This window comes from Macrobrachium nipponense, chromosome 48, assembly GCF_015104395.2.
Source record: "Macrobrachium nipponense isolate FS-2020 chromosome 48, ASM1510439v2, whole genome shotgun sequence".
Taxonomy (NCBI): Eukaryota; Metazoa; Arthropoda; class Malacostraca; order Decapoda; family Palaemonidae; genus Macrobrachium; species Macrobrachium nipponense.
The window spans coordinates 18,825,096-18,852,587 of NC_087223.1; the positions used below are offsets into that span (position 1 = coordinate 18,825,096).

Sequence of the window (27,492 nt, forward strand, 5' to 3'; positions counted from 1 at the left end):
ATCGTGTGGAATTCCTTCAAGCTGAGTCTCGGATTGCTCTTGGGAAAAAGAGTCCGAATCCCGTATCGTGTAACGGCCGTTTTTCCTCAAGCTGAGTCTCGAATCCCTCTCGGGGAAAAAGAGTCCGAATCTCGTATCGTGTAAGGTCCCTTTTTCTCAAGCTGATCTCGAATTCCTCTCGGGGAAAAGAGTCCGAATCTCGTATCGTCTAAGGGCCCCTTTCTTGTAAGCTGAGTCTCGAATTCCTCTCGGGGAAAAGAATCCGAATCTCGTATCGTGTACCTATATGTTATTCGAGCCGAGTCTCGAATTCCTCCCCCTCAGGAAGAAGACAACGGCAGCGTCTGAAGAAAACCAACCAACAGCCTGGTCAAAGCCGAGTCTTTACGGCATCTATAACGCCGTATTGATGTCATACTTAACGATGGGCAGTTACTACGTGCCCCCTCCCTGCCGGACCCCGCCCCCACCCCCACGTTGCCCGGGAGAATGGGTCGTAAAACAGGGACTTGGTGTGACCCCCCTCCTTTCTGGTGGGCCCTTTAATGCATTGGTGCTGTCGACGTCGTTTTGTCCCTATTGTTCAATTGGGGTTGTTGGGGGGTGGAGAGGGGGGGGGGGATGGTAGCATAGGTATCATGAGGGGTCCCGGGGGCGAGAGGTGGGTAGGGGCTGCCCAACATATCCACTTGAATATGTCAAGAGAGGGTGCCCTTGGCAGATGACACCTGGTGATTTTGACACGTTTGGGGATGGCTTCTTATAATTCTGGCACGTTGAGGAGGATGACCTCAGGTCCTTTTTACAAGTGGGGGGATGATCCCTGGAGATGTAGTGGGGGTTTTTACAATGGGGATATCCCTGGAGATTTTTACAATTTATTGTGGGGGTATGATCCAGTGGAGAGGTTTTTTAACAAGTGGGGGACCCAAGTGCCCTGGATCCCTGGGGAGATTTTTACAAGTGGGGGATGATCCCTGGAGATTTTTACAAGTGGGGATGATCCCTGGAGAATTTTTACCAAGTGGGGGAAATGATCCCGGAGATTTTTACAAGTGGGGATGAATCCTGGAGATTTTTTGACAAGTGGGGGATGATCCCTGGAGATTTTTAACAAGTGGGGGATGATCCCTGGAGATTTTTACAAGTGGGGGATGTATCCCTGGAGAAGTTTTACAAGGGGGGGATGTCCCTGGAAGATTTTAGCAAGTGGGGATGATCCCTGGAGGTTTTACCACGGGGGGGGATGATCCTGGATGTTTTACAAGTGGGGGATGATCACTGGAGATTGTTACAAGTGTGGATGATCCCTGGAGAGTTTTCCAAGTGGGGGATGATCCTGGAGAGTTTTACACTGGTGGGGGATGATCCCTGGAGAGTTACAAGTGGGGGATGATCCCTGGAAGAGTTTTACAAGTTGGGATGATCCCTGGGAGAGTTTTACAAGTGGGGGATGTCCTTGGAGAGTTTTTACACGTTGGAGGGATGATCCGGAGAGTTTTACAAGTTTGGGATGACTGGAGAGTTTTACAAGTGTGGGATGATCCTGGAGAGTTGTACAAAGTGGGGGGATGATCCCTGGAGATTTTTTAGAAGTGTGGGATGATCCCTGGAGAGGTTTTTACAAGTGGGGGGATGATCCCGGGAGAGTTTTACAAGGTTTTTTGGGGGATGATCCCTGGAGAGTTTACAAGTTTTGGGGGATGAGGCCCTGGAGAGTTTTACAAGTTTTGGGGGATGATCCTGGAGAGTTTTACAAGTTTTGGCCTTGATCCCTGAGAGTTTTACAAGTTTTGGATGATCCCTCTGGGGAGATCCCGAGGGTTTTACAAGTGGCCCGGATGATCCCTGGAGAGTTTTACAAGTTTTGGATGATCCCTGAGAGTTTTACAAGGGGGGGGTGGGGGATGATCCCTGGAGAGTTTTTACCCAAGTGGGGGATGATCCCTGGGGGAGAGTTTTACAAGTGGGGGATGATCCCTGGAGAGTTTTTACAAGTGGGGGATGATCCCTGGAGAGTTTTACAAGTGGGGGATGATCCCTGGAGAGTTTTTACAAGTGGGGATGATCCCTGGAGAGTTTACAAGTGGGATGATCCCTGGAGAGTTTTACAAGTGGGATGATCCCTGGGGAGATGTTTTACAAGTGGGGGATGATATTTTTACAAGGTGGGGGATGAGTTTTACAAGTGGGGGAGATCCCTGGAGAGTTTTACAAGTGGGGATGATCCCTGGAGAGTTTTACAAGTGGGGGATGATCCTGGAGAGATTTTTACAAGTGTGGGGATGATCCCTGGAGAGTTTTACAAGTGGGGGATGATCTAAGAGATACCAAGTGGGTTTGGGATGATCCCTGGAGAGTTTTTTTTACAAGTGGGGTGGGATGATTTCCCTGGAGAGTTTTACAAGTGGGGGATGATCCACGGAGAGGTTTTTTACAAGTGGATGATCCCTGGAGATTTTTGTTTACAGTTTTGGATGATCCCTGGAGAGGTTTACAGTTTTGATTGATCCCTGGAGGTTTTACAAGTTTTTGGATGTCCCTGGAGAGTTTTACAAGTGGGGGATGATCCTGGAGAGTTTTAAACAAGGGGGTTTTGTTTTGGATGATCCCTGGAGAGTTTTCCAGGGTTTTGGGGGATGATCCTGGAGAGTAGGGGGTGGGGATCCCTTGGAGAGGTTTTGTACAAGTGGAGGGATGATCCCTGAGAGTTTACAAGTTGGTATGGATCCCTGGAGATTTTTTACAAGTTTGGGATGATCCTCCCTGGGTTTTTTACAAGTGGAATGATGACCTCCGGAGATTTTTACAAGTTGGGGATGAATCCCTTGAGTTTTTTTAACAAGTGGGGGATGACCCTGGAGAGTTTTTACAGTGGGGGATATCCCTGGAGAGTTTTAACAAGTGGTGGATATCCCATGGAGATTTTTACAAGTGTGGGATGATCCCTGAGAGTTTTACAAGTGGGGGATGATCCCTGGCGAGTTTTTACAAGTGTGGGGATGATCCCTGGAGTTTTACAGGTGGGATGATCCATGGAGAGGTTTTACAAGTGTGGATGGGATCCCTGGAGAGTTTTACAAGTGTGGGAATGATCCCATGGAGAGTTTTTACAAGTGGGGGAATGATCCCTGGGATTTTTTACAAGTGTGGGATGATCCCTGGGACGTTTTTATACAAGTGGGTACAAGTGGGTGGGGGATGATCCCTGGAGATTTTTGACAGTGGTGGGTGATCCCTGGAGGAGTTTTACAAGTGTGGGATGATATCCCTGGAGAGTTTTATACAATGGGGGAATGATCCCGGAGAATTTTTTACTACCAAGTGGGGGATGATCCCTGGAGAAGTTTTTTTACAAGTTGGGATGATCCCTTGAGAGTTTTAACAAGTGGTAGTTGGGGGATGATCCCTTGGAGAAGTTTTTAACCCGCAAGTGGGGGATGATCCCTGAGAGTGTTTTAAAGTTTGGGGATGGATCCCTGGAAGAAGTTTTTACAAGTGTGGGATGATCCCTGGAGAGTTTTACAAAGTGGGGGATTATCACCTGGAATTTTTACAAGTGTGGGGATTATCATCCTGGAGAGTTTTAACAAGTGGGGGATGATCCCTGAAGAGTTTACAAGTGGGGGATGATCCCTGGCGAGTTTTACAAGTGTGGGATGATCCATGGAGAGTTTTTTTACAATGGGGATGATCCCTGTAGAGATTTTTTACAAGTATTGGGGGATGATCCCTGGAGAGTTTTACAACAGTGGGGATGAATTCCTGAGAGTTTTAACCAAGTGGGGGGATGATCCCTGGAGATTTTTACAAAGTGTGGATGATCCCTGGAGAGTTTTCAAGTGGGGGATGATCCCTGGAGGATTTTTTACAAGTGTTTGGGAATGATCCCTGGAGAGTTTTACCAAGTGGGGGATGATCCCGGAGAGTTTACAAGGTGTGGGATTAGCCCTGGAGAGTTTTACAAGTGGGGGATGATCTCGGAGATTTTTAACAAGGGGGGGATGATCCCTGGAGAGATTTTTATTTACAAGTTTGGGATTATCCCTGAGAAGTTTTTACAAGTGTGGATGATCCCTGGAGATTTTTACAAGTGGGGGATGACCTGACTGGAGGATTTTTTAAAGTGGGGGATGATCCCTGGAGAGTTTTTTACACCCAGTGGGGGGGATGATCCCATTTTGAGATGGAGATTTTTACAAGTGGTGGATGTCCCTGGAGAGTTTTTATACAGTGGGGGATGCTCCCTGAGAGTTTTAACAAGTGGGGGGATGATACCTGGAGGTTTACAAGTGTGGGGGATGATCCCTGGAGATTTTTACGTGTGGGAATGACCTCTGGTCATTTTACAAGAAGGAGAAGATCCTCGGGAGATTTTATGCAAAAGGAGGAGAAGATCCTCAGGAGATTTTATGCAAAAGAAGAAGATCTTTAGGAGATTTTATGCAAAAGGAGAAGATCTTCAGGAGATTTTATGCTAAAGTAGGAGATCTTTAGGAGATTTTATGCAAAAGGAGGAGAAGATCCTCAGGAGATTTTATGCAAAAGGAGAAGATCCCCAGGAGATTTTATGCAAAAGGAGAAGATCTTCAGGAGATTTTATGCAAAAGGAGAAGATCTTCAGGAGATTTTATTCAAAACGAGAAGATCCTCAGGAGATGTTTACAAGTGTGGCGAAGACCTCTGCTGATTTTGACGTCTTCACTTACGAATCTTACATTTTCGGGTGTTTATTGTCCTTTAGAGGCCAACTGAGGTTTGGCTTATGGGTCCATTTTATGGGTCTGTTGAAGCATATGGCTCCGGAGAGAGAGAGAGAGAGAGAGAGAGAGAGAGAGAGAGAGAGAGAGAGAGAGTTGTAGTGAGATTCTCCCGAGCTTGAAAGAAACGAAATGGTATATATAGATATAAATACAGATAGAGATCCCTGAATGAATGAGCCAATATCCCTGTCAGAGAGAGAGAGAGAGAGAGAGAGATCGGACCAGAGGAGGAGCCAGAGATTTATCAACCACATCTCTCCACAATTTGTCAGGGACAGACAAAAATGAGAGAGAGAGAGAGAGAGAGAGAGAGAGAGATCCTCTTCACTATTAAAGCCTATATGCTGTATTGTCAGTTGAAGGCGGTAATACTGACTCAGTTAAAGACAATATGCAACAATGGCTATTAAAGCTGCCATACACCTTTGACAGCTGGGATCCGGCTGTGTCAGTCAATCTAGTTAAAGAGGATTCGAACTTCTGTTGGACTATTCACTCTTCGTTTCCATTTTCAGTACAGTCAGTTGAATGTGTTATTTACAACTAACAGTTGAAATCTACTTGATTTCAGTTGAAGGTTTATTTCTTCAGATCAGTTATTTCACTCGCCAATTTTAGTGCTCAGTACAATCAGTTGAATATGTTGTTAACAGCTACCAGTTGAAATCAACTCAATTTCAGTTGGAGGTTTGTTCTATCTACTCAGTTAATTCAATCACCAATTGTATAGTATTCAGTGCAGTCAGATCAAGATGTTACTAACAACTATCAGTTAATTTTATACCAGTTGATATTAACATTTAACTTTAATCTCAGAGTTCCGTTTTGTTTTCAGTACAGTCAGTTAAAGATATTTATACACCTGTCTGTTCAGTCATTCAACGTTTGTTAGTAACAGTTACTTAACTGTATGCTCAGATCTCTCCTTAGTTTTCTGTGAAGTCAGTTAAAAAAACTGTATATATTGATACTTTCGGATTTATAAAATGGAAAATAAAGACCAAAGAATTAAAATAACCAAGAAGACATTGTGTTTTTTCACCCACACACACACACAAACACACACACAAACAAACAAACTTAAAACTCCAAAGCAATTGGTGGGGGACCGGCCATCCCTCCCTTCTTCCCTCCCACGCCGGATAATATTCGCGTTTCCTTACACGTATCCGGATTGCGTCCGAAATCCAGTCGTTTCATCCGCTCCGCTGGCCCTAGGCCAATGCGTGGACAAAAATATCGGCGTTGAATTTTGTGGAGGAGTTGTGTAGATTTTTTTGTAGGTGTGAGGTTTCGTAGGTATCTGGACAGAGGCAGATTTAGGTGGTTTATGCTACCAAGTGTTGGTCGGCTTTAAGCTGCCACTTGGTATCAGTAGTATAGCTTTTAGGTCTTGTGCGTAGGTGGGTGTGAGGACAGGAGAGAGAGAGAGAGAGAGATAGTATATATCTACGTATGTGTAACGATAGAAATATATGTATATATGCACAGAGAGAGAGAAAGAGAGTATACTGTATCTATGTTTGTGTAACGATAGAAAATATATGTATGTAAGGAGAGAGAGAGAGAGAGAGAGAGAGAGAGAGAGAGAAAGGCAATCGTTTGCTACAAGTCAAGTTCATTCACAAAAGCCCACCCCCCTCCCCCCCCCCTCCCCCCCATCCATTCAAAGCAAGCTCTCACGGGGTATTGACTCCCAAAACAATTTGTTTTGGTGAGCGCGGAGGTGTTAGGGGGTAGGGGGGAGGGTTGAGGGTGTGTGTGTTTTGGGGGGTAGGGTAAGGGGGGGTTGCCAGCCAGCTGGCACGGAACCCAACTCTGAATAATGAGGAGAGAGAGAGAGAGAGAGAGAGAGAGGTGGAATAAATTATTCAGTATTAACAGGGTAGAGTTTGTATACGCCCACGCTGTGAATGAAAATGAGAGAGAGAGAGAGAGAGAGAGAGAGAGAGAGAGAATATATATATTTAGAAACAGTGAGAGATTGAGAGAGTGAGAGAGAGAGAGAGAGAGAGAGAGAGGACCTCACTGCATTATCCATCGTCGTGTGATCCTATAGCTGCCTCCTGCGACTCAGGATTTACAGAGGATCCTATATTCATCCTGCTACGAGTGACCTCATGGAGATTAAATCTCCAGCGATTAATTCTCGAGATCCCAATATTACCCCTGCTCGGGAGATTAACTCTCGAGATCGCCACGCCACTCTCGGAAGCTACTACAGGCTGTCGATGCTGGTTTATTGGTGGTGGTGTTCGTTAGTTATGGTGTTTAAATACTTTAAATACTCTGGGTTTTCGCCTTGGGGTTTGTATTGTTCTGCTTGGGTGCTTGCTTCAGCGTTATGTAGTCCCTCTGTATACGTATATAATATATATATATATATAATATATATCTATATATATATATATATATATATATATATACATAATATATATATATATATATATATATATATATATATATATATATATATATATATATATATATGTAATGATAATAAGAATAATAAACTCCACGGCTATAGCAGCCACTCTTATCGCTTCAGGAAATCAATTACTAACGAAATTCAATAAATAAATAAATAAATAAATAAATAAATAAATAACAGGCCCAAAAAACAACTGTCATGAGAAAAAACCCATTCAAAGAAGATAGATGACGAAGGGGGGCGGGCGAGGGGGGGAAACCCGAAAATGGGAAAAAGCCCCGAAATGGGAAAAAAAAAACTCCAAAATTGGAAAACCCCAAAATAGGGAAAAAAACCCAAATGGGAAAACGCCCAAAATGGAAAAAACCCAAAAATGGGGAAAACCCCAAAATGGGAAGAAAACCGAAAATGAGGCAAAAACCCCAAAAATGAAAAAAAAAACTCCAAAATGGGAAAAAACCACGGAAATGGGAAAAAACCCATATTGGGAAAGAACTCCCAAATGGGAAAAAATCCCAAAATGGGGAAAACCCGAAATTGGTAAAAAAAAAACCATAATGGGAAAAAACCCCAATATGAGAAAAATTCCCAAAATGGGAAGAAAACCCAAAATGAGGAAAAAAAACCCCAAAGTGGGAAAAACCCAAAATGGGGAAAAAACTTCAAAATGGGAAAATTGCAAAATCCATTTGTGGGAACAATAGAAAGTGACGTAGAGTTGCGTATCGGAAGGATAAGAAGAAACAGAAAAAGAAACAGAAGTCATTAGAGAGAGAGAGAGAGAGAGAGAGAGAGAAGAGATGGTATTGAAAATAAGGTGAATTAGAAGACGAAATGAGCCTGTGGTTTAAGGGAGAGAGAGAGAGACGAGAGAGAGAGAGAAGAAGATCTTTTTGGGAGAGAGAGAGGGAGAGAGAGCACCCTATCATCAGACTTTCTATTTGTCCGTTGGGGCTCCGTAACTTTATACCTTTATTTTGACGTGACGCGAGAGAGGGGGGGAGGGGCAGGGAGGGGGAGGGGGTGTGTGTGTGGGGTTGGGTAGGGGGAAGACGAAATGAAAGAGGAATAAAAAAGAAAAAAAATAGAAATGAATAAAAAAGGAAGAAAAGCGAAAGGCCCCCTATGGCGATTCTCCTCCCGCGACAAGCAAACACCATCATTGTTAGCTTCTCCTCAGAACGTAAAGTCCATTCTAAGGGCGCCGCCCCCCCCCCCCCCCCCCCCCCCCCCCATTTTTCCCCCCCCATTTTCCCCTCCCCGATCTCGTAGGCCTACGGAGAAATCCTGTTTTCGCCGACGTGATGCGAAATTAGGAGGTAAAAAATTGGCCCGGAAAATGCCCATGCGAATTTCCTGCCACACGCAAACACTATCATCGGCTCCTAAAAAAAAAAAAAAAAAGACCTGCTGAATCAGTTTGTTTGGGGGGAGGGGCTGGCTGGTCTACCCTCTAGGAGTTGGGGAAGGGGTCTACCCGCCCACCCAACCTCGCGTAGGCCTACGAGGGGAGAGACAGAAAGAGAGAGACAGAGAGAGAGAGTAAAAAAAACAAGTTCATGTCACCGAATCCATCAGAGGCCCTTTAGCAGATCATAAACTAGGCTAATGGTAATTCCTTTCATCCGGCAGAGATGATCACGCTAACTCCTTCTCCTCCTCCTCCTCCTCCTCCCTCCTCCTCCTCCTCCTCCTCCCTCCTCCTCACCTCCTCCTCCTCGACGGCCGTCAGGAGAAAAAGCAATGGACAGTTATAAATGATTTTCGTGTCTCAAGATTAAATCTTCCGAAGGGGTAGCCTTTGGCAGGAGCTTTCTTCTTCCACCTCATCCATAGATCCACGAGAGAGGGGCCCCGTGAAGGAAGTGTAGGGGGTGGGGGGCAGGGGGGAAGGAAGACGGCACAGGATAGCTAGAGGGGGTGGCGGGATGCCGAACCCCTTGGAGGTGGTAGGAACTGGAGTATACGAAGGATTGCGTCTCTCATCCAAGGATACCTATACCTATAGTATCTTGAAGTACTCAAAGGAGCACTAGCTGTTTACGCAGGACAACCTTCTTGCTCCTTATAGCCCCGTGGTTATTTAGAGGACTCCCAGAGGATCTGTGAGGATCTGAGGAACAGATATACCTTACTCTTGTATCCTTGGAATCCCGAAGCACGCCAGAGTACATGGAGGGTTCCTGAAAGCCTCATAGATACCACAGGACCCCTTAGGATTCTGCAGGACCTCAAAGGAAGCCAGAATATTTGGAGGACTTACGAGGAGCCCAGAGAACCTCACAGGCTCCACAGGACTTCGTCGAATCCCAGAGTTCTTGCAGAATCTCTGAGGATTCCGTAAAATAAGTACTTGAAGTATTCCAAAAGATTGTGAGGGGGCTTCAAAGGACGCTTAAACACGCCATAGGACTCAAGAGTACCAGGAGCACTCCTCAGACCGCCCGTAGGACCCCAGAAGGACTCGCAAGTAAAATATGTGGACACATTGACCAAAACGCCCAGCAATTTATTTTTGTCTTGATAAAAGGCAACAGTCAGTATCATAGGACTCTAAGAGGACCCGGGGCATTCCTGGGAGCCCCCCCTAACCCCCTAGGATTCTAGTAGGATCCAGACTTCTCGGAGAACTTCTGGGATTCCGCTAGACCCCCAGAAGGGCTCACACCTGATGTGTGGGTGCTTTGACCTGAGATATCCTGCAAAACATTTTATTTTTTCATTTTTAATTTCCAATTTTCCCCATATTGATTTCAGCAAGAGAAACGTATATATATAATATATATATATATTATATATATATATATATATATATATATACATATATATATATATATATATATATATATATATATATATATATATATAATAGAAAATGATGTAACTGTGACCTCCCTTCTGTGGTTTTAGTCTGCATCTTGCTGGTTTGTATATCGACTTTGTGTATTTACTGTTCTTTTGTACCATACGTTTTTGTAACTTAAATTTCCATTCTGCTTTATTTTATTTTATCTACTCATTGTTTTTCATTTAGCCATTTTTAAATGTTTTAATGTATTAGCTATCTTTTAACGTACTCTTGTAATTTTATACGTGTCATTTATTATTGTGAGCTTGATTGCAAGAATTATAATGCCATCATTTAATTTTGTAGGTTGATAACTCGAAACATGTCCCAATAAAGTTGTACAAAATGCTGTTTCGGCTTTGGCCTTGGCGTCCTTACTGATATATAGATGCGCTTCCCTGATGGTGTTTTTCAATTGTATATAATATATATATTATATATCATATATATATATATATATATATATATATATATATGTATATATATATATATTATATATATATATATATATATATATATATATATATAATGTTTTTATTTATATGTATATATATAAGGATAATGGATGATCTCAAGTTGGGATGCCCTCGTATATATATGCTCTGCGTGGGCTAAGAGACGAAATTTAAGACGGGTTGGGGCTTGCTTACGTGTCAGGACGAATGGTCCCTAAAATGGATGTTACCCTGGGTGGGGGGGGGGGGGTTGATGGAAATGCCGAAGAATCTCTCTCTCTCTCTCTCTCTCTCTCTCTCTCTCTCTGTCATAGATTAATGAATTCTTATAGTAGTAGGTGATGGACGTAGATCTTATTCAAGTATCATAATAGGGAATAGTTAGAGATAGGAACAGTCTCTCTCTCTCTCTCTCTCTCTCCTCTCTCTCTCTCTCTCTCTCTCCCAGAGTTCCTGGAACGCAGTTAACTCCTACGTATTTTAAACCCTAACCTTCTTCTTCTTGTGAGGGCGACCTGACCTTTTGAACATTTGCTCTCTCTCTCTCTCTCTCTCTCTCTCTCTCTCTCTCTCTCTGCCCCGACTCCAGCGACATGACTGATGTATTATGGAAGACCTAGTTCCAGGTACTCCGGTGGTTACGTCAATAGGTCTCGATGGAAAGTTATCAGCTTATCGCTAGAAGGCCAGATTTGTCCATTATGTATGTGTCCGTGTTTGTGTGTGGTTAGCACGCCGCGTTTGTTGTGAGCAGGGCTGGGTTGTTTGTATGGTGTTTTTACATTGTATGGAACCAGTATGGTTATCTAGCAACGGGACCAACAGCTTTACGTGACTTCTGAAACACATCGAGAGTGAACGTCTATCACCAGAAATACACATCTGTCACACCTCCATGGAATGCCCGAGAATCTAACTCGCAGCTACCGAGGGGGCATGTCAAGACCATACCGATCACGCCATTCAGGATATCTTAGGAGCTCGGAGTCAAAACCATTGACAATTAAGGCTATGGTCATTCGCTGATTTTGTTTCTAATGTATGTGACGGACTAGAAAACTAAGATTATTATTATCATCATCATTATTATCATTATTATCAGAAAAGTTGGCGTGGTCGGTATGGTGTTGGCCATGCCACCTTGGTGGCCGCGAGTTCGATTCTCGGGGCATTCCATTGAGGAGTGAGAGATGTGTATTTATGGTGATAGAAGTTAATCTCTCTCAACGTGGTTGGGAAGTCACGTCTTTAAAGCCGTTGGTCCCGTTGCTGAATAACTATTGGTTCCTGGTATCCCAGGTAGATTTTGCATTTTTCTTTTTTATTTTTATATATATGTATCTGAGGTTACCAGGTGTCTTACGTGGATCCCTGTAGCCTAGCCAGATAGATAGAGAGAGAGAGAGAGAGAGAGAGAGAGAGAGCTATAGCTCAGTTCTGGAGCCTTACGATGAAACGCTACACAATTCCAGTTGTGCCTCGGGCTAAACTCAAGATTGTGAATGGTATACCTGGTGGTTAGTCGACTATTGCAGGTCCCAGCTATGATTAAGAAGACCATAAAGAGAGAGAGAGAGAGAGAGAGAGAGAGAGAGAGAGAATATATCTTTTAGGGTCCGACAAGTAAATACACCGCAGATCTCATGATACAGAATGCCAGTCATAAGGATGACTTGTCTAGACTCTCCGTTTTGGAAGGTTTTGGGTGTGTGTATGGCCCCTCGGGGGGGAGGAGGGTGATGGGCGGGAGGCGATATGGTTGTTTGAGAGTTTGCTAGGTCAGCAAAACGGTCATAAGAGGGAGGAACAAACCCCACCCACCCCGCAGCGCGCCCTCCCCATGGGATCGATGAGGGTAAAAACTCTAAGAGAGAGAGATAGATAGATATGCAAGTGACGGACGGGGTGGTATTTTGTTACTCTCTCTCTCTCTCTCTCTCTCTCTCTCTCTCTCTCTCTCTTTGCTTTGAAAGGTCAAGCCGATGACATCCTTATCAAAGGCAGGAGAATCTTCTTCTTAAGAAGAAGAAGAAGAAGGAGAACAAGGGCGAAGAGAAATGACTGACCTCCAACGGGCTATTTGTAACGTCGTCCGAATTAATAGTCCAGTTGGATGGATCTCTTCCCCCCAAAAAGGAGGGGGGGTGGAGGGGGAGGCCAGCCTCCGATATAAATAATAAGCTGATGGTCTGTTATCTGAAGGGAGAAGTCTGGTATCTGAGGGGAAATTTCTGGTATCCGAGGGGAAAATTCTGATCTCTGGGGTGAAAATTATGGGATCTGAGGGGAAAATTATGGTATCTGAGGGGAAAGTTCTGATATCTGAGGGGGAAATTCTGGGATCTGAGGGGAAACTCTGATATCTGAGGGGAAAATTCTGGGATATGAGAGGAAAGCTCTGATATCTGAGGGGAAAATTCTGGGATCTGAGGGGAAAGCTCTGATATCTGAGGGGAAAATTCTGGGATATGAGAGGAAAGCTCTGATATCTGAAGGGAAAATTCTGGGATCTGAGGGGAAAGCTCTGATATCTGAGGGGAAAATTCTGGGATATGAGAGGAAAGCTCTGATATCTGAGGGGAAAATTCTGGGATCTGAGGGGAAAATTATGGGATCTGAGGGGAAAATTCTGGGATCTGAGGGGAAAATTCTGGTACTGAGGGGAAAATTCTGATATCTGAAGGGAAAATTCTGAGATCTGAGGGGAGAGTTCTTATATCCGAGGGGGAAATTCTGATCTCTGGGGTTAAAATTATGGTATCTGAGTGGAAAGCTCTGACATCTGAGGGGAAAAAATTCTGGGATCTGAGGGAAAAACTCCCATATCTGAGGGGAAAATTACTGTACACTCCAGTGTATGTATACATACATTTGTTTACACGTACATTTTTAGCATCACGAAAAGATACCTACACATAATATAAATATGTATATTTATATACATGGATAGATTATTTGTTCATTTTACATGTATAATTTTAACTTCCCTAAAGACAATGACTCATAGATATATAGTATACTGTGCACAGTACACTATATATGTATCGTACTGTGATCCGTAAAAGGACAGATATTATTATTATTATTATTATTATTATTATTATTATTATATTATTATTATTATTGTAAGGAGTCAGTCACATACGAAGGGACGTTGAATAATAATAATAATAATAATAATAATAATAATATAATAATAATAATAATAATAATAATAAAATAATAATAATGAGAAGTTAAAGGAGGAGGAGGTAATAGAAGAGGCAAATAATAATAGTTATAGCATTTAGGGACAGTTTATAGAATAATAATCATAATAATAATAATAAGGAAAAACTCTCTATCACGAGAGTATATATAATGTTCTAAAAGGTCCACAATAATACAAAGTGTAAAAAGTCCGTGTATAATTTTGAAGACTTTACAGAAAGCTTTCGAACCCTTCCCTGGGTTCATCTTCAGATTTGGACTGAAGATGAACCCAGGGAAGGGTTCGAAAGCTTTCTGCAAAGTCTTCAAAATTATACACGGACTTTTTACACTTTGTATTATTGTGGACCCTTTAGAACAAAAATAATAACTAATAACTAATAATAATAATAAATAATAATCAAGTAATAAATAATAATCAATAACTAATGAATAATAATCATAGGAACAACTAGGCACGATTAACCCCAAGATCCCACTGAAAAGGCCTCTATAAAAGGAAAAAGGTGTGATCCTAGAAACGGCGCACATAGTAAGAAAAGTGATGGACTCCTAAGGAGGCAGGATGCAACCCGGAACCCCACACTATAAATACCACCCAGTCGAATTGGAGGACTGTGATAGAGCAAAAAAAAAAAAAAAAAAAAAAAAAAAATAATAATAATGGTATTCTCTACTCACCTATGCACGTTCGGCAGCAATCGTGGGTCGTGTAAATTGGGTTGGAGCAGAGGATGGGTGGGCAGGTTTTGGTCCTGCACTGCGTTAGTCCGTCCTGCGAGGGAGAGAGAGAGAGAGAGAGTTACAAGGACCAGGATGTTTCAAAGACTTATTTACTCTATCCTAAGAGGAGACATCGTGGGGTCACTTATCTCTATAGGAGCAGGTTTGGCTGTTCATTCACTGTGTTCTGATGATTTTGAGAAAGAGAGAGAGAGAGAGAGACTCACGTTGCAGTAGCACTGCTCACACTTCTCCTCGACGGCGTCGCTGTAGTTGGACGAGAAGGTCTCTCCATGCCTGTATAGCTTCCCGGAAACTTTGCAGGAACTCGGGGTGTAGGTCTCTCCAACGGCGCGCCCTTTGTACGTGCTCGAAGAGGGCGGCGAGGACGAGGAGGAGGCGAAGGAGGAGGAGGAGGCAGAGGAGGAAGAGGAACCACCACCACCGCCCTCCTCGCCACTGCTAGCAGTGGCGGAGGCGTCTATGGCTGAGGAGGTCTCGTCGCTGGAACCTGGAAAGGAGAAGGAAGTAGAGTATTGGGGCATTTGGTGTCTGAAGTCTCGTCGCTGGAACCTGGAAAGGAGATGGAAGTAGAGTATTGGGGCATTTGGTGTCTGAAGTTTCGTCGCTGGAACCTGGAAAGGAGAAGGAAGTAGAGTATTGGGGCTTTAGGTATCAGAAGCCTCGTCGCTGGGACCTGGAAAGGAGATGGAAGTAGAGTATTGGGGCATTTAGTGTCTGAGGTCTCGTTGCTGGAACCTGGAAAGGAGAAGGAAGTCGAGTATTGGGGTATTTGGTGTCTGAGGTCTCGTCGCTGGAACCTGGAAAGGAGAAGGATGTCGAGTATTGGGGCATTTGTTGTCTGAGGTCTCGTCCCTGGAACCTGGAAAGGGGAAGGAAGTTGAGTATTGGGGTATTTGATATCAGGTCTCATCGCTGGAACCTGGAAAGGAGATGGAAGTAGAGTATTGGGGCATTTAGTGTCTGAGGTCTCGTTGCTGGAACCTGGAAAGAGGAAAGATGTAGAGTGCTGGGGTATTTGGTATCAGGTCTCATCGCTGGAACCTGGAAAGGAGAAGGAAGTAGAGTATTGGGGTGTTTGGTGTCTGAGGTCTCGTTTGATATCCAGGAACTCCAGCACTGAAAACTTTTCTGAACAGAGCTGAGGAGTCTGATATTAGGGGTAGCAGGTCACATGACGCCTGGTGTTATGGGGCAACAGTTCACAATGAGGCCTGTAAAGCTGCAAGAAATCCGGGAGACTGATGGAAACATCTGATAACACATCTCAACAAAGAGGCCATGAAAATCTAGAATACTCTTAGAAACTTCTGATCAAGGAATGATAAATTGATAACAAATAAAGAAGACTGATTAAAACAACTTTATGTCAATGAATGATAAGCTGGTAACACATGTCACCACAGAAAACTGATTAAAAGAGCTTGTAATCAGTGAATGACAAACTGATAAATATAGAAAGCTGATTAAAACAACTTCTGATGAATGGGAAAGTATGGAAGACAGGCTGAAGCAACTTCTGGTCAATCAAGGATCAATTTGATATATCAGTGATTGATGAATTGATATAACATATCACCCCACCACAGTGACCTGTTTACCTGGGTATCTAATTAAGGAACTTACCTGAGCATATAGCACAGCACTCGCTCTGGTCAGGTTCACCTGTACAGGTGTCGGGACACTGCTCGCTCTCGCACTTGTAGTTCGGCTGGTCATCCTCCTGGGAAGGAGAGACGATTTTTTTTTTTTACAAAAATGGGTACAGTTGAAGTACAAAGTATTGTTCTCTTAAAATGGGTAGTACAGTCGGTGTGAAGTATTGTACTACGAACCACTCAGAGAGAGAGACAAAGTACGTCTTATCATGAAAGAGGTGGAAGCACAAAGTATTACACAGTAGAAACACAAAGTAATATTATTGTTATAAAATGGGTACAGTCGGTGTTAAAAGTATTGTACTATGAACCAGAGAGAGAGAGAGAGAGAGAGACAAAGTACGTCTTATCACGAAAGTGGTAGAAGTACAAAGTATTACGCAGTAGAACTACAAAGTAATATTATTGTTATAAAATGGGTACAGTCGGTGTGAAAATTACTGTACTACGAACCACACAGAGAGAGAGGGAGAAAGTATGTCTTATCACGAAAGTGGTAGAAGTACAAAGTATTACACAGTAGAAATACAAAGTAATATTATTGTTATAAAATGGGTACAGTCAGTGTGAAAAGTATTGTACCACGAACCACACAGAGAGTGAGGGACAAAGCACGTCTTATCACGAAAGCGGTAGAAATAGAAAGTAATATTGTAGGTAGGTGTAAAAATATTGTTTTTTTTTTTGCAAAATGAGTACAGTAGGTGTTAAAAGTATCGTTATCATTAACAAAATGAGTACACTAGGTGTGAAAAGTATTGTTATCGTTTACAAAATGAGTACACTAGGTGTGAAAACTATTGTTATCATTTACAAAATGAGTACAGTAGGTGTAAAAAGTAAAGGACAAATTATTGTTATGATTCTCATTTTTGTATTCTTAAAGTTTATACCAAAACATAGCTTCGATAACTTTAAAGCACTTTGCCGGATTCATAAATATTCCGGAATAACGAACTAATTATTATTTCTCCTCAAACATCTCCCACGAGAACCGGCTTACCAACATGGCGTCTGATTCGCCAGGGAGAGAGAGGGAAGTAAGCGGGTGCCAATCTAGCTGTGTAAACAGGTCATTGGCTTTTGTGGTAAACAGTGTGACTATTTTCCTTGGGTTTCTCCAACAGGATGTGATAAGTTTTCAATAGGGGGCCCAGTTTTTGGGGGAGAGGGTGTTGTGGGGGCCATCCTTATTGACTGATTTTTTTTTTTTTTAGACCAGAACCGAAGATGACGTGTAGGAAATATTATTATTATTATTATTATTATATATTATTATTATTATTATTATTATTATTATTATTATTAGTATGCAGGAATTTGAGAAGGAACAATTGCATCAAGGTTAAGACTCAGACTGAGAGAGAGAGAGAGAGAGAGAAGAGAGAGAGAGAGAGAGAGATAGTAAGGAAGATAAATCAGATTTACGAGCAAGAGAGGTTAAACGACGTGGCACAACTTGTGGATGGAGAGAGAGAGAGAGAGAGAGAGAGAGAAAGAGAAGAAGCCTTACCTTACCTTACCTTACATCTTGTTCGGGTTGCCCCAGGTCCCTCAGTGTGAGGCACCTCTAATGTCTACCAGAGAGTTGCTAGTACATCTTCCGGTATATTTTGCATCTTCCAATCTTGGATGGTCTGGGATGCAGTTTAGATATTTGTCGAGCTTATTCTTAAAACACATCTACGCTCACTCCTGATATATTCCTCAGATGAGCTGGCAACGCATTGAATAGACGCTGCATTATCGATGCTGGTGCGTAGTGGATTAATGTCCTGTGTGCTTTCCTTATTTTTCCTCTGTATAGTTTTGGGCACTATTAATCTACCTCTGCTTGCTCTTTCTGATATTTTTAGTTCCATAGATATTTTCTGTTATTCCTTCTATCTGTTTCCATGCCTGAATTATCATGTAGCGTTCTCTTCTCCTCTAGACTATATAATTTTAAGGATTGTAGTCTTTCCCAGTAGTCTAGGTCCTTAACTTCTTTCTATTCTAGCTGTAAAGGACCTTTGTACACTCTCTATTTGTGCAATATCCTTTTGATAGTGTGGGAGGTACCATATCATATTGCAATATTCAAGTGGACTACGAACATATGTTTTATAAAGCATAATCATGTGTTCAGCTTTTGTTTCTTGTTTTGAAGTGCCGTAACAACATTCCCATTTTTGCTTATACATTTTGCCAACAGAATTGCTATTTGATCATTGCATAACATGTTCCTATTCATCATCACACCAAGGTCTTTAACTGCTTTCCATTATTTGTGATTGTTCTAACATTATTAGGTCCCCTATATGCATATAGCTTTCCTTCTCTGTCTCCATACTTTAGTGGATTCAAATTATCAAGTTAATACCATCCTATTTTCCTCTGCCCAATCATATACTTTTTGTTAAGGTCTCTTTGTAGAGCGTTCCTATCTTCATCACAAGTAATTTCTCTACTTATTCTTTGTGTCATCAGCGAAACTACTCACTACCGAATCCTTAACATTACTGTCTATGTCTTCAATCATAATAACAAACAATATTGCAGCTAGCACCGTACCTTGTGCACACGGATATTACCTTGGTTTCATCCGATTTCTCATCGTTTGCAATAACTATCTGTTTTCTGTTGTGTAAAAATTCTTTTAACCATCTTCCTACTTTATCTACGATATTGTGTTTTCTAATTTTCTTTGCTAATATATTATGGTCTACTTTGTCAAAAGCTTTTGCAAAGTCTAAATAAACCACATCTGTTTCATTTCCGCTTTTCATATTTGAATATGTTTCTCACGGTGGACTAACAGTTGGGTTTGTGTACTTTTTCCGGGTACGAAACCGTGTTTGTCCTATATTAAACAAATTATTTTTTATTAAATGTTTCATAATATTTTTTCTTCATTACCCTTTTCATACACTTTCATAATATGTGATGTTAGACTCACAGGCCTATAATTACTTGCCTCTAGTCTTGATCCACTTTTGAAAGTAGGGGTGATATATGCTATTTGTGCTCATCATAAATCTTGTGCCTGTATCTACACTTTGTCTTAATAATATTTGCAAGTGGCTTTGCGATAGAATGAACTACTTTCTTTAACAAAATAGCAGGGACTCCATCCGGTCCCTGCAGCAGCTCCATTTTTAATTTCATTAATTGCCTGCACAATATCAGCTTCATTAATTTCTATGTCAGCTAAATATTCACTATTTTCTTTCCCTTACTTCTATCTCATTATCTTCCATTATCTATTCTAGGGTGAATTCTCTCTTATATCGTTCTGCAGTATGTTGCAAATTTCCTTTTTTTCATTCGTTAATCTCCCTTCAATTCTCAGAGGGCCTATTTCTATTCTTCTTTATTCATCTTCTTCGCATATGAGTATAATAGTTGGGGTTTTGCTTGATATTTAATAGGGTTTTTTCTTCCAAGTCCCGTTTTTCATTTTCTTTTGATTGTATAATCTTTTGTTCTGCATTTTATCTATCTTTCTTTTTAGTTCTATAACTTTCCATGCATTTTTTTCTTTTGCAAGACCTTTTTTTCCACTTTCTGATTTTCTGGAACAAGATCCTTCTGTCTCTTGGTATGCAATGAATGATGTTTACTTTTCTTCTTCGGTCTATATTTTTTTCCACTATTTTCTCCAATATTTTTTTATATAATATCTCCGTATTTACCCTTATGTCATCACTTACGAAAAATGTTATCCCAATCTTTGTTTAATTCTTCATTAATTTCTGACCATTTTTATATTTTTTACTGTAGAAGTTGGTATTTTCCATATCCTTCCCACTTTTTCATTTCTTGCTTATCTCTATTTTCACTTGTTTCTTTGGAATGAACTGTTAATCTATGACATTTATGGTCTGAAATACTCGCATTATAAACTATTATTTCTTTAACATAATTCATCTCGTTCACAAATTACTAGGTCTAAAGTATTTTCCTTTCTTGTTGGCAGGTGATTTATTTGTTGAATGTTGTATTCTAGTAGCTATCTAATAGCTTTTCAAATTGCCTCTTATCTTCTGCACTACTATTACTCTCTTTTTTATATGTATAAGTACAACCACAATCTCCTATTCGTTCTTTGTCCATTCTAACGAAAAGGCAAAGTTGGAAGTCACCAGCATAGGAGAATATCCCACATAGTCCATTGTGATTTCTTTCTACATATATCATCCAACTTTTCAATTATTAAGTCAAAAACTCTTAGTATTAGGAGGTCTAATATATTAACTAGTTCATCAATTTTTTCAGATTCAAATTCTACCGCTATAGTTCACATTCTGAGTTACTATATTTCTCATATATTTTCCTTGTTTTTTGTCTTTCCATATATTGCGGTTCCCCCTTGATTCCTATTTTTTCTATCTGATCTATAAGTTTGGAACCCTTTTATTTGATCATCATTCCCAGTCTCTTGGGAATACCAGGTTTCACTTATATTCATTATATCTATTTTCTTTTCATTTTGGGTTAGTTCTTCCAAGTACTCTATTTTTCTTTTTGAGTTACTCGTAACTAAACCCTGCGCATTCATCACTATGATGGTTTTGCGTGTTTTCTTCCTTCATTTAATACTAGGTAGTAATAAGGATTTTCCCCCCATGTCTCTTTCCTGTTCTGGTATGTTGTTCTTTTTTTCATTTCCAGAAAATTCTGACATTAAAAAATCCAACTTTCCATATATTTGATCTCCCTTCATCATATTATTAATTCATTTTGTGCTGAATCTGCAATTTTCTCCGGTTTCTGCAATATCCTCTTGCATAATAGAATACAAGTTATTATCTCTTGAGTAGAATTTCGGAGCTGATGCTTTGAAATTTTTTGCTGACACCTCTGCATATCTCATTGGTGGTTTGCTTTTCTCTTTTACCTGATATTCTTGATTTTCTCTCTTTATTTGTTTCTTTCTTATTCGGATTTTATTACTTGGTTGGTTATTTATTTATTTATTGATTCATGGCTACAGGGTGCAAATATTTGCATTTTTTGTCGAACTTACATCCTTTTCCTTCTTTTAGGTTTTTACATATTTTGGATGCAGATCTCTGCAATCATCCCCATATCCATCTAGTATGCACATTTACCATAATATTTTCATAGTTTTTGACATATCTTAGGATGCTTTGTAGTAACATCTTTCTCCAAATCTGCAATTCCCTCTTTTCAAAAGGTTGCAGATTTTGTCTTTCTTGTCTATTTTTTCCTCTCGTCCCCATTGTGTAGATCTGGTAGAGCCTCTTCGGGATTTGCTTTTCTGTTGTCATATCGTAATTTATTTCTTCGTAGGTATGCTGCTTTATTGCCTCATATGTAGTATCAATGAGTATCTCTGCATCCATACTTTTATCTTGTTCTTGTTTTCCTTATTTTTTTCTGTCATTTCATTTTGTCACTTCTCGTTCCGTTTTCCTCTTCTTCTTTTTCTTCTTCTTCTTCTTCTCTTTCTTCTTCATCCTCAACTATTTGTACATTCAATCTTGATTTAATAACATGTCTATCCATGATAGAATATTGTGAACATTCAAAAAATTGTATCTTTTCTCAAATCTTGTATTACCTTAGCACACCTGTGGATGGGTCGGAATGTTGCATGCAGCACATTTTCTGATTAGGTTTTGTGGATTGACTATGCTATACCAAACCTTACACAGTTGCATGCTTTTGGCATTCTTTTTCCTAATGCATCAATTAGGATATTCACAAGATTCACCTTATTATTTTCATTTTCTGTCGGGAATATGTTGGTTTATGTTATATTTTCTTTATGAGTCTCTTGACCACTTGGATTTTATTTGGAAAACTTCTTCAATTATTTTCAAGATGTTTTCATTTAGATTTGTTCCAGTTTGAAGGATTATATCCTTCTAATATATCTATGAATGCTTTTGTATCTTTTTGGTTAGGACTGTTGCTGATTTCATAGATGAGAAATGCCAGTTCCCTTCCTGCTACCTCATCGTATTGCGAATCTGCTAAACACGCCAAATTACGCCACCTCTTCCCGCAGTTGGAACTTACTGCCATCTTGTTCTGATTTATAGTATTACACTTGATAAACTAACTTAGAAGACGCTTTATCCTACTATTTTCACACTAATCTTATCACCGATAGTTCACGAACACTTCTAGATATTTCTCAAATTCTAGTCGTATGTTAAACTTGTGATATCTGTTGATTAATCTGACTTCACGCGGGTACGTCTCACCAAGCAAGATGGCTACTACGAGAGAGAGAGAGAGAGAGAGAGAGAGAGAGAGAGACTGCAATAAACATAGTTAAGGTAAATTGCTTCGGGAGAGAGAGAGAGAAAGAGAGAGAAGAAACTGTCCTACAAATTATAAAGTCCCAAATTTTTACTTAAGTCTCTTAGGACTTCGAGGCATAGTATTGGCAAAGAAATAAGCCTTTGGACCATCAGTTGTAACTTCATTGAAGTCCGTTTGGACTTTTTGAGATAATTATGCTCTGGACACAAAACGAGAACAAAGTCCTAAGCTTTCAGCTCGACAGAATTTCATGAAAGTCCAACAGAACTTCTGAGGTTTGTTTTAAACAAGAGAATAAAGCTTATTTTTACAACCTATCAATTCAAAACCTTTTCAGAATAAGCAATCATGACTTTAAGATATATATATAGTACAGAGAAACAGACCTTTTATTCAAGGACTGTCTTAGATATGCTGTGGATAAGGTATTAGGCCTATTATAAATTTTTATAATTTCCGTGAAATCCTCCCAGGATTTGATTAAATTTATTATGTATTTTGTCTACAAAGAGACAGACCTATCATCGATCTATTAACAGATTTTAATTGAATTCTCTCCAGAAATTCCTTAGATATCTTGTGGATAAGGTAATAGGCTTGTTATCAATTTTTATAATTTCAGTGAAGTCCTTCCAGGATCTGATTAAATTTGTGAGATATTTCGTTGACAAAGAGACAGGCCTATCATTGATCTATTAACAGATTTTAATTGAATTCTCTCCAGAAATTCCTTAGATATCTGGGATAAGGTAATAGGAAATTGGTTATCCAATATTTTTATAATTTCCAGTGAAAGTCCTTCCAGGATTTGATTAAATTTGTGAGATATTTCGTGGACAAAGAGACAGGCCTATCATTGACCTGTTCGTAAATTTTAAATGAGTTTCTTTCTGAACTTTGTTGATTGTTAGAGAAAATAAAAACACCATCAAATCTGCTGTAAGACTAAATACCGAAATCTCTTGAGAGAGTTTTCACTCCCCACAAAATACTGAAGAGGTTTAGTGGAGAAGTTTTTTCGTGCTGTTCCTCCAACACGAAGAAATGAAATTATTAGAAAACCTCCCCTGCTGTGTTTTCAGTCGAGGAAAAAGCGAGTGGAAAAAGAAAAGAAAATAGGAAAAAAATGAAGACCTTAAAATAATAATATAATTTTTTTTTTGAATTCTTTTTTGGGGGGTGGGGGGGGGGGGGTGGGGGGGGGGGGGGAGGGAAAGGTGTGTCATGAACAGAATTTCTTTCTAGAGTTCGTGTCATGGAATACAGCGATTACAAGCAGGTTTCGAAACTATTTTTTCGTGAAAAGTTATTCGTTTCCTGTTCCAAACAAACCTGTATATACTTAACTATATATATATATATATATATATATATATATTATATATATATATATATATTATATATGAAAGAATAAAAGAAGTGGAATAAAAAATGAAGAGAAACCAGTGCATCGTAAAATCAAGGCCGCCGAAAATAGATCTATATAGTTGCCAGACGCACGATTATGGCTAACTTTAACCTTGAATAGAATGGAAACTACTGAGGCTAGAGGGCTGCAATTTGGTATGTTTGATGATTTGTGTGTGGATGATCAACTTACCAATTTGTATCCCTCTAGCACGATTATTGCTAACTTTAACCTTGAATAAACTTAAAACTACTGAGGCTAGAGGGCTGCAATTTGGTACGTTTGATGATTGGAGGGTGGATGATTGACGTACCAATTTGCAGCCCTTTAGCTCCAGTAGGTCTAAAGATCCGAGGGTGGCCTTGGTGACCTGGCCTATATCGTTGCCAGACGCACGATTATGGCTAAGTTTGACTTTAGATAAAATAAAATCTACTGTGGCTAGAGGGCTGCAATTTGGTACGTTTGATGATTGGAGGACGGATGATCGACGTACCAATTTGCAGCCCTCTAGCCTCAGTGGTTCTTGAGAAGGAGAAGAAACGGCACAGAAGCAAAAAAAAAAAAAAAAAAACGATGATAGTAACGAAACCCCGAGTGGAAAATAGTTGTGGGGGCTGGGGGCGATGGGGGGGGGGGGGGGGGTGGGGGGGGGTCGTGTTTGATTTACTGGCAACTGCAATGGGGTGGATGACGGATGGTGACATTTTATTTTTCCAGCGCCATTAGGGTGTCTGTCTGCTAACTTTTGTCAAAAAGGGGTGGGGGGGGGGGGGTTTAAGTGGTCCTCTAATCCCCCTCCCCCCCTCTCTGTCTCTCTATCTCTCTCTCTCTCTCTATTTAATATTTTTTGTTTTGTACCCATAGATGGTACCGGTGTCTCGTATCCTTGATTCCATTCTCTCTCTCTCTCTCTCTCTCTCTCTCTCTCGTCTATTTTCTCTCAGTATTTTACTTTCGTCACATATTTACCCTCTGTTCTATTTTATAATAATAATAATAAAAATAATCTGACAATTTATAAATGTGATATCTGCTACCCATTTCATTGTGAACAATGCGGGATTCGACCTCCAGCTTACTCTGGAGCGCACGCTATAAAATCCACAGCCAAATAGTGCGTTGTTGTAAATAGATAATTAATATTTTTTTTTTTACATTTTCTTTCTAATGAATAAATCATAAATGTTTATTTACATTTTAATACTAATAAATAAATCATAAATATTTTATTCAATTTTAAATCTAATAAATAAATCATAAATATTATTTTTGACATTTTCATTCTAGTAAATAAACCTTAATTATTATTGTTTATATTTTCATTCTAGTAAATAAATCATAAATATTATTGTTTATATTTTAAGAATAATACATCACAAATATTAATTTTACGTTTTAATCCTAATAAATAAATCACAAATATTATTTTTACCTTTCCATTCAAAGAAATAAATTATAAATATTATTTTTTTTACGTTGTAATACGAATAAATGAATTATAAATATATTTTTTACATTTTAATCTAATAAATAAATAATAAACATCCCAGCCTCAAATTCCTGTATCTTTAACTCAACGCGAAACCCCTTTTGCAGATATTGTTTTTAGGCTTTCCTACCCCACATCATACTATAATGGGTGTAATGTCTGTCTGTCTGTCTGTTATTCAATCACGGCCAAACGGCTGGTCAGATGGGCATGAAACTTGGCAAAGTTATGGTGGGGACCCCTAAGATGGTTTGTAATGGGGTTTCATCCAACCTACCCCCCTCCTTTGTAGGGGGTGGGGGTGAGAAGGGATTCCCTGAAACGGAGCTGTTTCTGGCCGTGAAACGAGGCTGGTTATTCCCGTAGACTTAGTTACTTTACGATTTTTCATACATAATTTTCTGTACAACTTCCCCCGGAGAAAGTCGCGAATATTTCAGAGCTTGGACACAATAGAAGATGAAAATTATCATCAATATCAGCAAGATTTTTTGAATAACTTAAATCCATCGGGACTGCCAGTGCACAAAATAACGTTGAAGAAGTACTACCCGGTAATTTTGCTTCGGAATTTCGATCCTGCCAATGGACATAATAAAAAGGAAACTGGCAAGTTCCTACTTTCTACTCTTTTTTGAAAGACACGGGATCATAAGACCATTTATCAGTAGCCATAACACACTGACATACAAGTTGCGTCTTTGCAGTAACATAATGAAAAGAAAGATACTTTATTATTCGTATCACCGTGCAAAGTAATTGACAAAGAAACGAACCAATCAAGATCCCTGTTCCGTTAAATGAAAGTCACCGACAATAGAGAGAGAGAGAGAGAAGAGAGAGAGAGAGAGAGAGAGAGAGAGAGAGAGAGCCATTTAACGACATTAATGCACAACAATTTTATAATTTTATCTTGCTATCGAAAAATGAGAGAGAGAAAGAGAGAGGAGATAATTTGTGATTTGAGAGTTAGGTAATCCGATAATCCCATCACCGTCTTCGTTACTTGACTTACATTGAGAGAGAGAGAGAGAGAGAGAGAATCATTAAAAGAGGGTAAACAATAATGAATACGAACTTCTTTACGTTCATTGATCGTACCTTCACTTACTTTAAGAGAGAGAGAGAGAGAGAGAGAGAGAGAGAGAGAGAGAGAGAGAGAGAGAGAGAATATAATTAAAAGAGGGAAAACAACAATGAATAAGAATTTCTCTGAGTTCAGTGATCGTCCCTTGAATTACATTACGAGAGAGAGAGAGAGAGAGAGAGAGAGAGAGAGAGAGACTATTCGTGTAATCGCCCTTATTTTAATATTGATGAACAAATAGTACATATAAATTTTTCACTTCTGCATCCGTATTTTATCACTCATCGTAAATGGGTAAGTTTGCTAGTAACAACAATAAGAAAGTAGTTTGTAGGATTACTCCCCGAGTAAGCGAAAGTGAGGATTTGCTAAGGAATGGACTGTGCGTAACATTATTCGATGAAGTTGATATTTACACCATAACTTATATATATGAGTCTGTCTTTCTATTGTAATGTTAATGTTATAAATGTCTTTCTTAAGATCCTATGTCTTTTTATTATTGTTTTAAATGTTAATGTTATCAATGTTAATGTTATATATGTCCTTCTTAAGATCCTACGACTATCTCCAGCGTTGTTTTATCGGAGCTGACAGTAAAATTCCGCAGGTGATATCTCGGCCAGTTGGCTGATGATTGGTTGGGGAGCTCCTGGGGTGGACGACCAATCAGAGGTGACGATTCGGGATGCATTGGCCAATCAGGGCTCAGTTGAAGTGTTCTGTTTCGCGTGTATGTGGTGTTGGATGTAGATTTTTAACGTCAGGTTTAAATAGACAGAGTGTAGATATTCTGTTATATATATATATATCTATATATATATGTGTGTGTGTGTGCGTGTGTGTGTGTTTGTTTGATTGTTTGTGTTTGCCTGCCATTTGTAAACAAATAACCTCCTTTTCTTCTGAGAACTGTTTGCTTTTCCGATCTTCTCTAATTTATCGGTGCCTATGGGGGGTCTGTGGCGAGGGGAGGGGTATTTGGGGGGTTATTGGGGGGGGTTGGGGGGGAGGAGGAGACATTCTCCATTTAATCCACAGGGGGTGTCCTCGTTGTGTGCAACTCCACCTAAGCGGCGGATTATACAAACTTCATAGAAGCAGCGGAAGTTTTGCACAA

The 27,492-nt window shown here is 40.0% G+C and overlaps 1 protein-coding gene across 1 annotated transcript in view; it reads right to left on the reverse strand.

Moving 5' to 3' along the window:
- Nucleotides 1-27,492, reverse strand: part of LOC135205155 (chordin-like protein 2) — a 47,630-nt gene that overhangs the window by 13,805 nt on the left and 6,333 nt on the right. Inside the window, exons 3-5 of the mRNA XM_064235520.1 lie at nt 16,078-16,174; nt 14,658-14,941; nt 14,389-14,482 (exon numbers count right to left, since the gene is read on the reverse strand). Coding sequence (XP_064091590.1) covers nt 14,389-14,482; nt 14,658-14,941; nt 16,078-16,174 — 475 coding nt within the window. The remainder of the gene's footprint in view (nt 1-14,388; nt 14,483-14,657; nt 14,942-16,077; nt 16,175-27,492) is intronic.